The sequence below is a fragment of the Podarcis filfolensis genome, assembly GCF_964270895.1.
Source record: "Podarcis filfolensis genome assembly, chromosome: 5".
NCBI classification, from domain to species: Eukaryota; Metazoa; Chordata; class Lepidosauria; order Squamata; family Lacertidae; genus Podarcis; species Podarcis filfolensis.
In genome coordinates, this window is record NC_139608.1 from 15,358,160 (window position 1) to 15,373,460 (window position 15,301).

General features: G+C 46.6%; 2 protein-coding genes across 2 annotated transcripts in view; both read right to left on the bottom strand.

Annotated features, from left to right (window-relative positions):
• Positions 1-14,918, bottom strand: part of GPR160 (G protein-coupled receptor 160) — a 39,086-nt gene extending 24,168 nt beyond the window's left edge. The window contains exon 1 of the mRNA XM_083613533.1: positions 14,714-14,918. The gene's annotated coding sequence lies outside the window, so the exon portion shown is untranslated. The remainder of the gene's footprint in view (positions 1-14,713) is intronic.
• On the bottom strand, positions 4,408-7,830 carry LOC310763264 (uncharacterized protein; the record flags this gene model as incomplete). Its single annotated transcript, XM_083615147.1, has 3 exons — positions 7,790-7,830; positions 6,493-7,609; positions 4,408-4,536 (listed from the first exon to the last, which is right to left on the bottom strand). Exons 2-3 carry the CDS (start codon positions 7,531-7,533, stop codon positions 4,408-4,410), a joined length of 1,170 nt encoding a protein of 389 aa, XP_083471273.1. The 5' UTR covers positions 7,534-7,609; positions 7,790-7,830.
• Positions 14,919-15,301: the final 383 nt, after the last annotated feature.

Genomic DNA, 15,301 nt, shown 5'->3' on the forward strand with positions numbered 1-15,301 from the left:
TTGTCTTCAAACAGCCAGAAGGCCAGAGACAAAGACTTAATCCCGGAGGGTGTCCACGGGAGGGGTAGAAGACGCCTAGGGAAGAAACCAGTGCGCCATCTGCAGGCAAGAGGGTCATTGGGAAATGGAATGCCCAAAGGCCCCACGCCTGACACACCCCACCCCCACAGGCTGGGAACAATAAGATTTCTCAAAAATGATTTCTTCTCATCTCTGTTCTTACTAAAAGACTGTTGCAGCTAGCACAGCACGGCTTCTTAAAAAGCAAGTGAACAGACTGTTTCTTAAAATTCATTCATGCAAGTAACGGGACATCAGCTCCCCCCCCCCTTGAAGCAGCTTCAGAGCGTTATCTCTTGGCTGCTATCCCAAGAGGAAAATGCTGCATTCTCCCCAGCCAGCTTCCCTGAACCCCACACTGTCTGGATTTACAGTCAAGCGACATAAACCCAGAAGGCCAAAGGTTACCCACCCCTTGCCCCAAGCACTAACCTGGAAAGTGACTTTCTTAAAAAAGCAAGTAAATGCTTTCTGTGAACTTTGTCAAGTTTTCCTTTTTAAGGTGCAATTTTACTCTGAAAAGGGTGCCGCAGCATAACATAGGAATTTTGAGGAATTTGAAACTTTGCCAGAAGCAAGGGAACACATTGGACACTAGCAAACTTGGCAGATGAAAACTGAAATTTGCAACATGGTTTACAGGCCGCAAAAGCTCTGAAAAAAAATAGTGCGCAGAGACAAAGACTTTTAAAAACTCAGCTGGCAAAACTTAACCCAAGGAACAGAACTGTTAACCCCTTGCAAAGTTTCCTGCCAAGCATACCCTTTTGAATTAATGTTTGCTAGGCCTATACCTTATGTGCAAATGTTATCTATCAATTTGTTCTGTGCAATCGCTGCCGTCTTTGTTATCTCTTCTCTTAACAGGTGAGCTTTTGCCAGAACACCTTGTGCCTTGGTCGAGCCTCTGCATCCCTATGATGAGGACCCAGATTGGACCCAGACGCCCAGACATCGCTCCAGCATTGTTGGAGGGGACCAAGATGCCCAAAGCCCACCAGACGACCCGACGCCCGTGAGATGACCACCCTGCCTTCCTGCATCACCCCTGGGCGTTTTGCACAGCTCAAGAATCCAGCATGGATTGAAAGCGGACATTTTCTCATTTTCTTTTCTTTCCTTTTGCATAACTGAACTTTATAGAAGGTTGCTGGACCCCTGGATAGCTTTACAACACCCCCGCAGAGGAGGGTATTTTTGTGGGACTTTCAATCAGGGAAATTATGCCCCAGCCTCCTTTCATTATCTTGCCACCTGGTAGAGCTCCACCCAGAGCCTCCAGAACTTAACTAAAGCCCCCTTTGACCCACAGCACCAACTTGGTAATGACCCTGTGCACAAATGGAATGAATCATCAGTTACAACCTCAATCATTCCATCACCGTATTACTGGCTGGCTTTGTGTCAATAAATCAAAGAGCGCCAGTGACAATCTGACATGTACGTTCCCAGCCCAAACCGTTACACCTGAATCCACGCCAGGAACTCTTTCTGGCTTGGTGTGGCCTTCGGAAGGGGAAGGTAGTGTCTCTGCTCACAGACGTGTGTCACGCAGGCTAATGGAAGGCAAGCTTCTCATATCCACCCACAGGAATGGTATGGAGTGTGCTTCCTAGCCTACCTAATTCCTACCATGTGGATTCCTGAGTAGGTAGCCACTGCACCCCATCGAAGGAGGCGTTCAGCTGACCTAGCAACAATTGCAGGAAGCAGCTCCCAGCTCCCAAATTTGGGGCAAGCATCAGTGGCCTCAAGAAAGGATAGGGGTCCATTTGGGACAGGCCTGGCGGCTGTCCAAAAACAAACGGGGGAATGAAGGGACAGGATACCCAAATCCTGTCTGTGAAATCACCCCAGGCTTCAATAATCACACCAGGCCTCAAAACTGTCCAAAACTCCTTTTGTCTTCTAAAAATCCAAAACAGCTTTTCTCTGCTCTCCTCTGCTCTATCACAAGATGCTGTGCAAAAGGCAAAATGTTACTTTTAAAGGCTAATGAATAGGCTCTGTTCATAGCAGGCCTGAGACTGAATCTTATCTCATTCTAGTTGCAACTTCTTGGACATGCTTGGACACGCTGAACCACTCTCATTCCCCTTTCCTGGGAAGAGTCCAAAATGGTCCCAAGACAGCTTTCTGTTCATGCTCAGAGGAACTCATGGGGCAGGACTCTGGAGAAAGGGGGAGGGAACTAGAAAGGGGTATATATGCTTGTGCACATGACTGTGAACTTCGTGCATGCTTTTTGTGAGTTATCACACTTGCTCCTTCTACCAGTTCATGGATGGTAGAAATAAAAGCCTTTTCTCCGAAACTATTCCTTGAGTGTCTTTTGACTCCCACTTCCCTTTCCCAGGCACAATATTTTTCCCACCCCAGGGCAAAGCCTCATAAGGCTACACTAGTTCTTTTAGTTTGGAACAGGTTGCAAGGTCAGGATTTTTTTTAATAAAGGAGGCCATTCTCTCCCCCCCCCCCACTCCAGCTTCTCACCACACACACACACACACCAGCTTTTGGGCTGATCCTGCAGTGCCTTTCTAATGTGCATTACACATTCATGTTTCCCATGGAATAGGAAGGCCTTTGGGAGGGTTCTGAGCAAGTGTCATCACATGCGCTGTGATCCCTGCAGCCAAGGAGACTGTTGCAGGAGAGGAGGGTGTTTCAGTCTTCCAGCCCCAGCTTGCTACCAGTAACATGACCTAATACACCCAAGAAGGAACCACCTAGTAGTGGAGATCAGCCAGAGTCGGGGGCATAAAAATGCAGAGAGAGACTGGTGTTTTGGGGAGGGAGATGTTGTGCACAGTGAAACAATGACTTAATGTGTAATCTTGGGCTAAGCAGGCTCACTTTCTTGTGTGATCTGCTTTGCATGGGGTTTGCATTTTCTTCTATGAAGTTACTTACTGATTGCCTTTCAGACTACTGCCTCCCTGCCTCAATGTGTCTCATCTGTAAAGTGGGCAAAAAAATTTTTTTACAACCTCCTCTCTTCTAAATGTTATATTTGTTCATCATATATTCATACAAGTGGGAAAAGCAACAAAATGTTGTGCTGTGGAGTGCTTCTGTTCATAATTCTAGCCACCACCTCTTGCAGAATACTCCATTCCATTTCCCCTCCACTCCTACCATCTTCCCCCTTAACAGCCAGGATTTTATGCCCACTAAGCATGCTTAGTCCTCATCGTGCTGTTGTGGATTTATTTTTCTGTTGAGGGTTTTATTCTTTCCTAAAGTGTTGTTTGGGGCTGTTAGGAGTTATGATAATAAAAATAATAACTTTATTATTTATACCCCACCCATCCAGCTGGGTTTCCCCAGCCACTCTGGGCATTAAAAAATTGTAAAACGTTGTTGTTTAGTCATTTAGTCATGTCCGACTCTTCATGACCCCATGGACCAGAGCACGCCAGGCACTCCTGTCTTTCACTGCTTCCTGCAGTTTGGTCAAACTCATGTTGGTAGCTTTGAAAACACTGTCCAACCATCTCATCCTCTGTCGTCCCCTTCTCCTTGTGCCCTCCATCTTTCCCAACATCAGGGTCTTTTCCAGGGAATCTTCTTTTCTTGTGAGGTGGCCAAAGTATTGGAGCCTCAGCTTCAGGATATGTCCTTCCAGTGAGCACTCAGGGCTGATTTCCTTAAGAATGGATTAGACATTAAAAATTTCCCAATACAGGGTTGACTTCAGATATTTATTTATTTCCTTGACATCTGATGGGAGCGCGTTCCACAAAGGGGTGCCATTACTGAGAAGGCCCTCTGCCTATCTCCCTGTAACCTCACAGTGAGGGAACTGCCAGAAGGCCCTCATAGCTGGATCTCAGTGTCTGGGCTGAACAAAGGGGAAGGAGACGCTCCTTCAGAACGCTCCAATAAGAACTAGAGTGCACCAGGTTGGTGAAGCCTGTCTTAGATTAGTATGTTTTCTATGGGCTGTGGCCCCATTGAGCTCCACCTTTAGCTCTCCTACTGCCTTCTGAACAGGCTCTATCCTAGGCCCTGACCAGGTACAAGAGTTTGGATTTTAGGGAGTTGACAGCCCAGTGGGGAACATGTAACAATAGTTTTCTGCCCATGAGTTCATTTAAATTAAGCACTGATGTTGCACAATTGAGTCCTTTACTCAATAACAATGATGATGAATCACACCCAAGAAAAGTTATATTTCTTGCCGAGCAGGAAAGGTTTCAGCAAGCGATCAGTAAGGCATTCAGAGGCCGAATCCAGATCTCTGTTTACACAGTTTTTATAGTAATATAAGTTATGCATGCAAGACACCCAGTGCTACAGTTTTACCCCAGCTTAACCACAAATACAGATGTTTCCACAACTCAGCTAGCTCAGCTTTTTCCTGTTTATAATCTTGTTATAAAAGTCATACCCTTGCATGTTCTTAAAACTTTCCTTGTGGTTTGCACTTTCTCTGTCCCTCTTAAGCTTGCGTTTCAGCATGATTACAGTGCTCTAACAATGAAGGTGGTAGAGCATAGTCATCATGGCTGGTAGCTGTTGATATAATAATAATAATAATAATTTATTATTTATACCCCGCCCATCTGGCTGGGCCTCCCCAGCCACTCTGGGCGGCTTCCATAGAAACCAAAAATACAGTAAAATATCACACGTTAAAAACTTCCCTGAACAGGGCTGCCTTAAGATGTCTTCTGAATGTCAGGTAGTTGTTTATCGCTTTGACATCTGCTGGAAGGGTGTTCCACAGGACAGGCGCCACTACCGAGAAGGCCCTCTGCCTGGTTCCCTGTAGCTTTGCTTCTCGCAATGAGGGAACCGCCAGAAGGCCCTCGGCGCTGGACCTCAGCGTCCGGGCAGAATGATGGGGGTGGAGACGCTCCTTCAGGTATACTGGACCGAGGCCGTTTAGGGCTTTAAAGGTCAGCACCAACACTTTGAATTGTGCTCGGAAACGTACTGGGAGCCAATGTAGGTCTTTCAAGACTGGTGTTATATGGTCTCGGCAGCCGCCCCCAGTCACCAGTCTAGCTGCCGCATTCTGGATTAGTTGTAGTTTCCGAGTCACCTTCAAAGGTAGCCCCACGTAGAGTGCATTGCAGTAGTCCAAGTGGGAGATAACCAGAGCATGCACCACTCTGGCGAGACAGTCCGCAGGCAGATAGGGTCTCAGCCTACGTACCAGATGGAGCTGGTAAACAGCTGCCCTGGACACAGATTTGACCTGTGCCTCCATGGACAGCTGTGAGTCCAAAATGACTCCCAGGCTGCGCACCTGGTCCTTCAGGGACACAGTTACCCCATTCAGGACCAGGGAATCCTCCACACCTGCCCGCCTCCTGTCCCCCAAAAACAGTACTTCTGTCTTGTCAGGATTCAACCTCAATCTGTTAGCCGCCATCCATCCTCCAACCGCCTCCAGACACTCACACAGGACCTTCACCGCCTTCACTGGTTCTGATTTAAAAGAGAGGTAGAGCTGGGTATCATCCGCATACTGATGAACACCCAGCCCAAACCTCCTGATGATCTCTCCCAGCGGCTGCATGTAAATGTTGAAAAGCATGGGGGAGAGGACAGAACCCTGAGGCACCCCACAAGTGAGAGCCCAGGGGTCTGAACACTCATCCCCCACCACCACTTTCTGAACACGGCCCAGGAGGAAGGAGCGGAACCACTGTATAACAGTGCCCCCAGCTCCTAGCCCCTCAAGACGGTCCAGAAGGATGTTACGGTCGATGGTATCAAACGCCGCTGAGAAATCCAGCAGAACTAGGAAACAGCTCTTACCTTTGTCCCTAGCCCGCCGGAGATCATCAACCAGTGCGACCAAGGCAGTTTCAGTCCCATGATGAGGCCTGAATCCCGACTGGAAGGGATCCAAATGGTCCGCTTCTTCCAGGCGTGCCTGGAGTTGTTCGGCAACCGCTCGCTCAATCACCTTGCCCAAGAATGGAAGATTTGAGACTGGGCGATAGTTGGCCATCGTGGCCGCATCTAAAGATGGTTTTTTAAGAAGCGGTTTAATAACCGCCTCTTTCAGCGGGTCTGGGAAGGCTCCCTCACGGAGGGAAGCATTCACCACCCCACGAAGCCCACCGCCCAGTCCTTCCCGGCTAGCTTTTATAAGCCAGGATGGGCAAGGATCCAGGAGACAGGTGGTTGGTTTCACTCGTCCAAACAGCCTGTCCACATCCTCGGAGGTAACAGATTGGAATTGATCCCACTCAACTTGACTAGACAGAACTCTAGCACTCTCCCGCCCCGGCCCTGCTCCCACGGTGGAGTCTACTTCTTCCCGAATCTGAGCGATTTTATCTGCAAAAAACTTTGCAAAATCATTGCAGGAGAACATGTGGCCCGTACTGCTAAATTGTGAACCACCTGAAAAAGTATCCTGCTGCTGTTTTCTGCAGATGCAATAGAGGCGGTGAAGAAATTCTTCTTCGCCTTCGCTATCGCCACTTGGTAGTCTCGACGTTGAGCTCTAACCTGTGTCCGGTCAGATTCGGAATGAGTTATCCGCCACCGGCGCTCTAGCCGTCTCAACGATTGTTTCATTGCCCTCAGATCCATGGAAAACCACGGGGCTGTCCGGGCTCCATGCAGTCGGAGAGGGCGCTTCGGAGCCAAACAGTCAATAGCCCTGGTTAACTCCACATTCCAGCGGGCCACCAGGGAATCAGCTGAAAGGCCATCAACATGGGATAAAGCATCCCCTACCACTCTCTGGAAACCATTTGGATCCATTAAGTGGCGGGGGCGGACCATCCGAATTGGTCCCACCTCCCTGCAGAGGGGATGGGTCGCAGAGAAGTCCAGTTGCACCAGGAAGTGATCTGACCATGGCACTTCTTTCATTTCGCTTTTACTTAGTGTCAGATCACCAACATCCATAGAGGTAAACACCAGGTCCAAGGCATGTCCACGGCTATGGGTTGGGCCAGACTTATTCAGGGACAGCCCCATGGAGGCCATGCTTTCCATGAAGTCCCGAGCGGCCCCTTGTAAGGTCGTGTCGGCATGGATGTTAAAATCCCCTAGGACGACCAAGCTAGGTGTCTCCAGGAGAACATCCCCCACGACCTGAAGCAGCTCGGGCAGGGAATCCTTGGTGCAGCGGGGAGGTCGGTACACCAAAAGGAATCCTGTACTGCCCCTATTGCCCAACTTCCAGAACATGCACTCAGAAAACTGGGTCTTCCCAATAGGACGCCTGGTGCAAACTAATGACTTCCTAAAAATCACTGCAACCCCCCCTCCCCACCCACATGACCTGGGTTGCTGTGCGTAAGAGAAACCTAGTGGACAAGCAGCGGCAAGGACAGGCCCATCTGCTTCATCCAACCAAGTCTCTGTTACACATGCCAGGTCAAGTCCTCCATCCATGATCAAGTCATGGATGGCAGTGGTCTTATGAATCATTGACCTGGCATTGCACAGCAGCACCTTCAGGTCATGTGGGTATCCCTTGCTGATTCTAGTATCCATCCGGTCAGGACCAGACCCGGAGGCAGGGATAGTCCTCAGACAACGACTAAACCTGCCCCCTCTGTAATGACATGGTCTAGTCTTAGCGTAACTCCTCCTCCTACCCGTGATCACTGAGATCGGTTGTCCCAGCGCATCCCCCTCTGTGGAACATGCCCCAGCCATTTTGTGGGCTGGGACCCACTCCCCGGCAGCCCTGACCCCTCCCCCTAAGAACAAAATAACACCTTAAACAAACAAACAAAACCAATAAAACACAAACAAAAAAATGTAAAAATTACAAAAACATCAAAATAAAAAAAATAATTCCCCAAGCCCAACCAAACATCCATCCCACCCCCACCCCCCACATACAAAAAATCCAAAAGAAACATTTTTAAAAACATTTTAAAAGCACTCTGTGCCCCTCCGGCAGTAATAACTGTCCTAGTGAGGCTTCAGGCCCCGCCCCAGGCCGGATGGTAAGTGGCAAGAGCAGGGCCCTCAGGCACTCACTCAGGGGAGTCCTCCCGGGCAGCAGGCAGCAAGCAGCAAGCATTCCTTGTGAGGCTTCAGGCCCCGCCCCAGGCCAGATGGTAAGTGGCAAGAGCAGGGCCCTCAGGCACTCACGCAGGGGAGTCTTCCTGGGCAGCAGGATTATTAAATTATTGCCCTGCAATAATTTGTTTTATCCTCCTTTAAAGCCATCCAAGCTGGTGGCCATCACTGTCTCCTGTGGGAGTGAGTTCCTTATTTTAACTATGCTATGTGATTAAGCACTCGCTTCTGTCTGCCCTGAATCTTCCCACATTCAGCATCACTGGATGTCCACAAGTCCTAGTGTTATGAGAGAGGGAGAAAAAAATTTCTCTATCCGTTTCCTCCATGCCGTGCACAATCTTAGAAACTTCTACCATGCTTCCTATCATTGCTGCTGAACTACAACTGCCATTATCCCTGACCACTGGCTAAACTTGCTGGGGGTGATAGGAGCTGTAGTTCAACATCTGGAGGGCTAAAGGTTCCACACCTCTGTTATAGGGATTTGAAGGGGCAGGGGCAAGAGGTGGCCCCAAGTTGATGTTACAGGAATGAATTCCATGTGGATGGGCTGTGGGAGAAGAGATGGCTACAGGCACACTTTTGTTTGATGTTCACTCCCTTATAGAAGGCAGGGGCCCTACTCACTTCCTATTCTGGTAAGGAAGAGATAATTCCATTTACCTTCCATTCAACTAGTCTTTGAAGCTGTGTGTGTCAAATGAAAACAGCTTGTTCCTGGAACTGCTGTGTGCTGAAGATATAGGGCCCCTTATCTTTATGCCTTTATAGGTGTGCACACCACCTAGTAAAGTAGCTAAAAAACACCTTTTCATCAGCGACTGACCCAATAAACCTTTACTCTCATCCACACTGCTCTTTGGAACGGAGATCTTAGCAACAGCACCATATTACTGTAAGCCATACATAATAGGCATGCCCCCTATCTCCACCCCCACAGGTTTTCTCAGAAGTCTTGCACCATAAAAATCCAGTGAGCACAGGCAAATATTTATATTCACATGTATTTATGTGCACATGCACAAAAAGACAAAGGGGGGGGGGAGAAAAGAAATAAGTGACCTCATGCATGTTTCCAAAAGTAGCGCACAATAAATTTTACTAGCCAACTCTCTCACACATACATTGGTACCCTTTAAAAAAATGGGGGGGGGGAGGAAGAGGTGTTGTGATTTAGTGACTGAAGTGTAGGTACCTAAATGAGGGAGACCATGGGTTCACATTCCTGCTGGAATATGAGCTCACTGTATGACTCTGACTCCTCCATTCACTCTCAGCTTAATCTGCCTCACATAGTTATTGTGAGGATAAAGTGTTACCGGAAAAATCTGAGGGCTCCCTTGGACAAAAAGTAAAGACACCAACCAGGATAACTTGGAGCAAAACAGCAGCCTGTAGGCTTGGCCTTTATTGAACTGTTGCAACAGGGTGCTCCCCTCACTTGTAGGAGAGAGGAAAGACACAGAAAAATGGTGTGCAAGGCCTTATAAAAACTTTTGAAATTCCCACCCTGTAGATCAAGACCACCCCCAGAAACATCATGCATACATTACAGAAAGGAGGGGTTGAGGGAGGAGTTGTGGTGGTAACCTGAGTGTCCTGTCACCTGGCTGGTTCCCTTCTCCCCCTCCCCATGAGTCATTTTCAGAAGACAAAAGGTAGTCGCAGTTTCCTGCCCCCTGAGGGGGAATCCAATCACTGTTCTTTTGTTATAGTCCGTGTTGAATCCACTCGTGTATGCAGTCCGTTGTGTTGTTGATGGTCTTCTGTCTGAGACCATCAGGGTTGGCACAGCAACTGGGCAGGGCTCCTGTGGATGTGCTGGGATGCTCAAGGGATTATGGTGACCTGTATCAAACCTTCCCCATTTTGTAGTCCTTCCTTCATGGAGTAAAATAAAAGTGGAACAGTGCAAATCCAATGTATGGTTGCTTTTTCTATAAATTCATAACAGAATTGGTTTATGTAGTGTGTGAGTGTGAGTGTGTGTGAAGTTTGTACAAACTGAATGATTGGGGGGTGGGTTTCCTGCTACAAAAGTAAGGGGGAGTATGTATGCCATCCTGAGCTCCTTGAAGGAACAGTGAATAAAAATGCAGGGGGGAAAGACAGATTTTTAAAAATCACCAGTTATTCCCAATATATAGAAGCTCCCCTATCTGGTTGCCCAATGGTTATTACCCACTGTAGGCGATTAGGCAAGTAGGAATTTGCAAGCTTGAAACAAATGAACGGCAATATATTGTAACCCTTAATGCCTTTTCCCGTCAGAGGTGTTTTTTCACTAATCTAGAGCTCTAAAATAATTCCTTATTATTTTAAGGAGTAGCTTTAGCAGCCTTGGCTGACCAGGTCTGGTGATGGGGTCCTCAGCATGATCTAAGGTATCTTTTTACATTTCCCAACACTTAATTTCTTAATTGTACCCACCTGAACAGCAACCTATGTATGTATGTATGTAGAATCACCAGTGGCGTAGCGTGGGGGGTGCAGGGGGGGCCGGCCGCACCGGGCGCAACATCTGGGGGGGGGCGCGCTCGCACTCGCAGCTCTCTGCCCCTACTAAAATCCACGGGTTAGGGGGCGCAAATTACTTGCCTTGCCCCGGGTGCTGACAACCTACGCTACGCCACTGAGAATCACAGCCTTCTAAATGACTCTATTTCATTCTACTTCCATGCCCACCTGCTGAAATGTGAAGCCAGTGGGCATGATAGGACATTTTCAGAGACACTTGAACTGTAGACATCCCCCCCCAAGTGAGGAACCCTAGATTGCCTTGTAACAGGTATTGCCAAAGTGGGCAATGGTCAAGGATGCTGGGAATTGTAGTCCAACAACATCAGGAGTGTACCAAGTTGGCTATTCCTGACCTACAACTAGATTCCTATGCAATCCCACCCTGACCTAGTTGGTAATTATCCCCCGTCTGTTGAAACTTACAAGTTTGGGGAAAGCCTTGTCAATTTCACCCATGTCTCCTCAGGGTTTGCATTAAACACACACACACAACTGAGCTATTACTATGTGTATTGCCATTGGTGTATATGTATAAGAACAACATGCAAATGAAATTAGTGGGCTTTCTCATGGACCTTGTCAGTTTTATTTCAAAAGGGAGGAAAGGCAATGGAAAAGGTGTTGAACAGATGCCCGTCACATTCATTCATTCATTCAAAAAGGAGGAATAGGAGGAATTGGGTTATAACTGTGAATGGTGACCATAAAAACAGTTCTGTCACACAGGGAAGAGAGCTTAAACTGTGAAAAAAGGCCATGCCGAAATGTGAACTTCTTTACTGGGAGCAGGGGAAAGTGGATGAAAGACTAAAAATGTGCTTTGTATAGAACACCACCTATTCACAAATGTTGTGCATTTTGCAAGTTGTAATTGTAAATCTACCTTCTTGCATAGCCAGTTTTTTAAAAACCCTAATAAAAATGCATTTCTGTCTTTCAGGCATGCTTTCAGTTGCACATCCATGATGGGAAAGAAGCTCAAAAGCTTCTTTAGTATACATGTGGTTTGGCTGCACACACCCTTCCATATTCTCATTATCTTCATGGCAACGCTATAAAAAGCTATGTTGGACTTGCATAGGTGAGGAAAAGTATTTTTTCTCCTTGTCTACCCACCCTCCAGTAAGAACATCATCTACATTAAGCAACAATCATTTTCCAGCTTGACACACCCTGTTACAGAGGTAACCCAAGCCACAATTTCAAAGGCTTGTTTATTCTTTGGCTTTCTTTTGTCACCGTATGCTATATGCCTAAGAAAAATGTATGAGGACATATGACAAAAGCAACTGATATTCTGGCCCTGATAGGAAGAGAGATTTTTCTGTGCTTAATCTTTGTACTTGTTTTAAAGCACAGGTGAGGGAGAAGAACAGATGGCACAAGGAGAGCCACAATTTTGCAAAGTTGTCTCAGAGTGCAGTTGGCAGAGCTTTGGTCTAAATCATGGGGCAAGGTCATAGCTGAGTGGTAGAGCGTCTGCTCTGCACATAGAAGGTGGTCTCGGGTTCAACCTTCAACATCTCTCCAGGTACGGCTGGCAATTTATCATTCCAATCAATGATAAAGCAAACTCAGTTTTTCTTCAAACTTATCTCTCAATCTGCCTTCTCTTACTTGATTAGAGAAGTAATATTGATGGTATACGCTGTTCCCCACATCTTAGAAAGCCATAAATCTCTAGAGGTTAGTATGGAAAGTCTGCAGTTTTGACAAATTAGCATTCTACAGTTGCCATATTTTGAGGAGCAAAAAAGAGGACACATTTGCCGACTTCTGCTTTTAACTATGGATTGCTATGACGACTCTACCCATGAAAAAGAGGACATGTCCTGGAAAGAGAGGACATATGGCAACCCTAGTTAGCAAATGGAGCTTATCAATGGTGTTGGCATGTTCTCAAAGAGCAACCGCATACACACATGCCATTTGTGATAACTCTTCTTTATGTTTATAAATTAAACCAGTGTGTTTCTTTATTATTATTTTATCAGATTTCTGGAGTCATATTTCTGCCCAGCTTGATAAACCTTACCATAGTTTTACACTCTTGATCTAACCATGCACACCAAACTACAAAGGAAGCCTGTCATGCTGAAATCAGAGTTTAGAGAGTTGGCATAAACACCGCCCTATTTCATTTTGCCCCATATCTTCTGCCAAAACCTACTTCAGTTCATTAACATTTCCTGTTACCACATCCCAGAATGGTCCAAAATAACCCAGAAAGAAATTAAGGAAATGTCCCAGTAGCGCCCACAAGAGCGCGCTTTATATACAATTGTATTTTTATGTACCTTGCCAAGATGTTGCTGCGTCACAGCCATTGTTCTGTAAGTTTCTAAAATTGAAGGGTTGGCTAGCAGAAGGTTAATGGAGCTGAAGGGTGTCTTAATAGTCCTGGCAAATTTGCCAAGTATCTCCTTTGTGGGAAATTACAGGTAAATTGTTGACAGTGGCTTGCAAATAGTGCGGAGTAGGGAACCAAGGTCTGCCAGATGTTGTTAGATTACAGATTTCATCAGGCTGTGTTCACACGTCCATTTACTGTGCATTCACTGTGTTTTAAGTGCTGAATTTTTAATCTGAGTTCACAGGAAATTTATCCAAAGTGCATATGCATCCTTTACTTTGTTACAAAATACTACAATTTGAGGAAGTTGGGCTGATTTGAACAGCTGGCGGTGGGGAAGAACTGTGAAACACTGGGGGGTTCACTGTGCTCTAAGTGGGGTAATGTGAACACACCCTAGGAGCTTGTGAAGGAAGCAGGCTGGAAGTTAAGAGAGACTGAGAAAGGCACAGACACACAGAGCTGAATTCAGTATCTGTGAGCATCTTACAGTGCTTTCTCTAGAGCTCCAGTATAGAAGCAGTTGGCCATGGTTGTCTGCTGAAATGTTTAAGCCAGGGGTCAGCAATCTTTTTCAGCTGAGGGCCGGTCCACCATCCCTCAGACCATGTGGTGGGCCGGACTATACTTTTTTTTGGGGGGGGGGGAATATGAACAAATTCCTATGGCCCACAAATAACCCAGAGATGCATTTTAAATAAAAGCACACATTCTACTCATGTAAAAACACACTGATACGCAGTGGCGTAGCGTGGGGGGTGCAGGGGGGGCCGGCCGCACCAGGCGCAACATCTGGGGGTTAGGGTTAGGGGGCGCAAATCCACGGGTTAGGGGGCGCAAATCCACGGGTTAGGGGGCACAAATTACTTGCCTTGCCCCAGGTGCTGACAACCCACGCTACACCACTGCTGATACCCAGACAGTCTGCAGGCCGGATTAAGAAGGCGATTGGGCCGCATCCGGCCCCCGGGCCTTAGGTTGCCTACCCCGATTTAAGCTGTGCCTTCACCTATGATGAATCTGCAGATTTGTAAATGGATGTGAATATTATGAAGTGCCAGTAAGGCTCCTTCCAAGCGATCTCCTTCAAAATGTAAATAAAACTAACCCTGGAACATCTCACTTATTGGAGAAGTGGAGTGAGTATAATAAATATACATATATAATTATTGCCTTGATGTTATTGGACTTCACAAAACTCTCCTGTGTGATTTAAGTTTTAGACCTGCATCTTTCAAGGGCAGCAGTATTGCTAACCTCACAATTTGGAAACCTCAACAATATTGCAATTAGATAGCACAACCAGTTTTCTGTTACGGTAATTCTCTTCCCCAATATATTACTTCACATGCACCATACATTTAAAGCATATTCCTCCAAAGAATCTTGGAAGCTTAAATTTGTTAAGGGTGCTGGGAATTATAGCTATGTTGAGATAAAGTGCAGTTCCCAGAAAACTCTTTCTGTGTGTGTGTGCTTTAAATGTACAGTGTGTACTTCTGAGAACATGAGAAGTGGAGACATTAAAAAGTCAGAGGCGCCTGAGATGTAATGAGTCTGGCGAGCTTACAAAAACAGCCCACAGGAAACAGAACCCACAAAAGGTATCAGCTTTAGAGTAGCAAAATAAAAAACCTCAACCCACATAATACCTGACAGATTCAGGGGATGCCATTTCATGACATTTTGAATGTCCAAATGACTTTTGGCATGATCAGGTAATGACAAGTGTTCTGGACTATTCCCAAAATTGCTTCTGCTACTCACTGTCACAGCAGGGTGGGACTGAAGCGACCATCCTCAGGTGGGAGCAAGTCAGGTCATTCCAGGGTTTTCCAGCCAGATGGTCTCAAAGCCTAATACAGAAGAACTTTGAATGTGGACTTGAGCAAGCAGCAGATGGGAAGGTGACCAAGGTAGCATCTGAGAACAAGCTCCTGCTTGTCTGTGTAATGAGTGCCAGTTTACAAGTGAAAAAAGAAGGGCAGAGTCCAGGTAGGGGAGAAGGAGGTTGGACAAAAGCACACAGAGCAGGAGGTGGAGCTCATTTCCTGAAAAGCAGCTCTCTGGAAGAAGGAGTGCAGAAGTGGAATACAGCAGTTGAGAGAACAGCTATGCTATCTAGGCAAGGTGGCAATATTTTAAGATGCTGCATTAGTACCACACTGTGGGAAATGAGAGTTCCCTCCTCCTCAGTAGGATCTGCTGCCAAACACTCCCAGAGAATCCATTTTGATGGAAGTTCCAGATTGCTGTCTTGGGAGTTCAGAAGTTTCTCGGTAATTTCTAATGAGGCTTCTTCTCTTTGCCTTACTTTTGGTGCTCCCCTGAGACTGGTTGTTTTCATGCTCCACT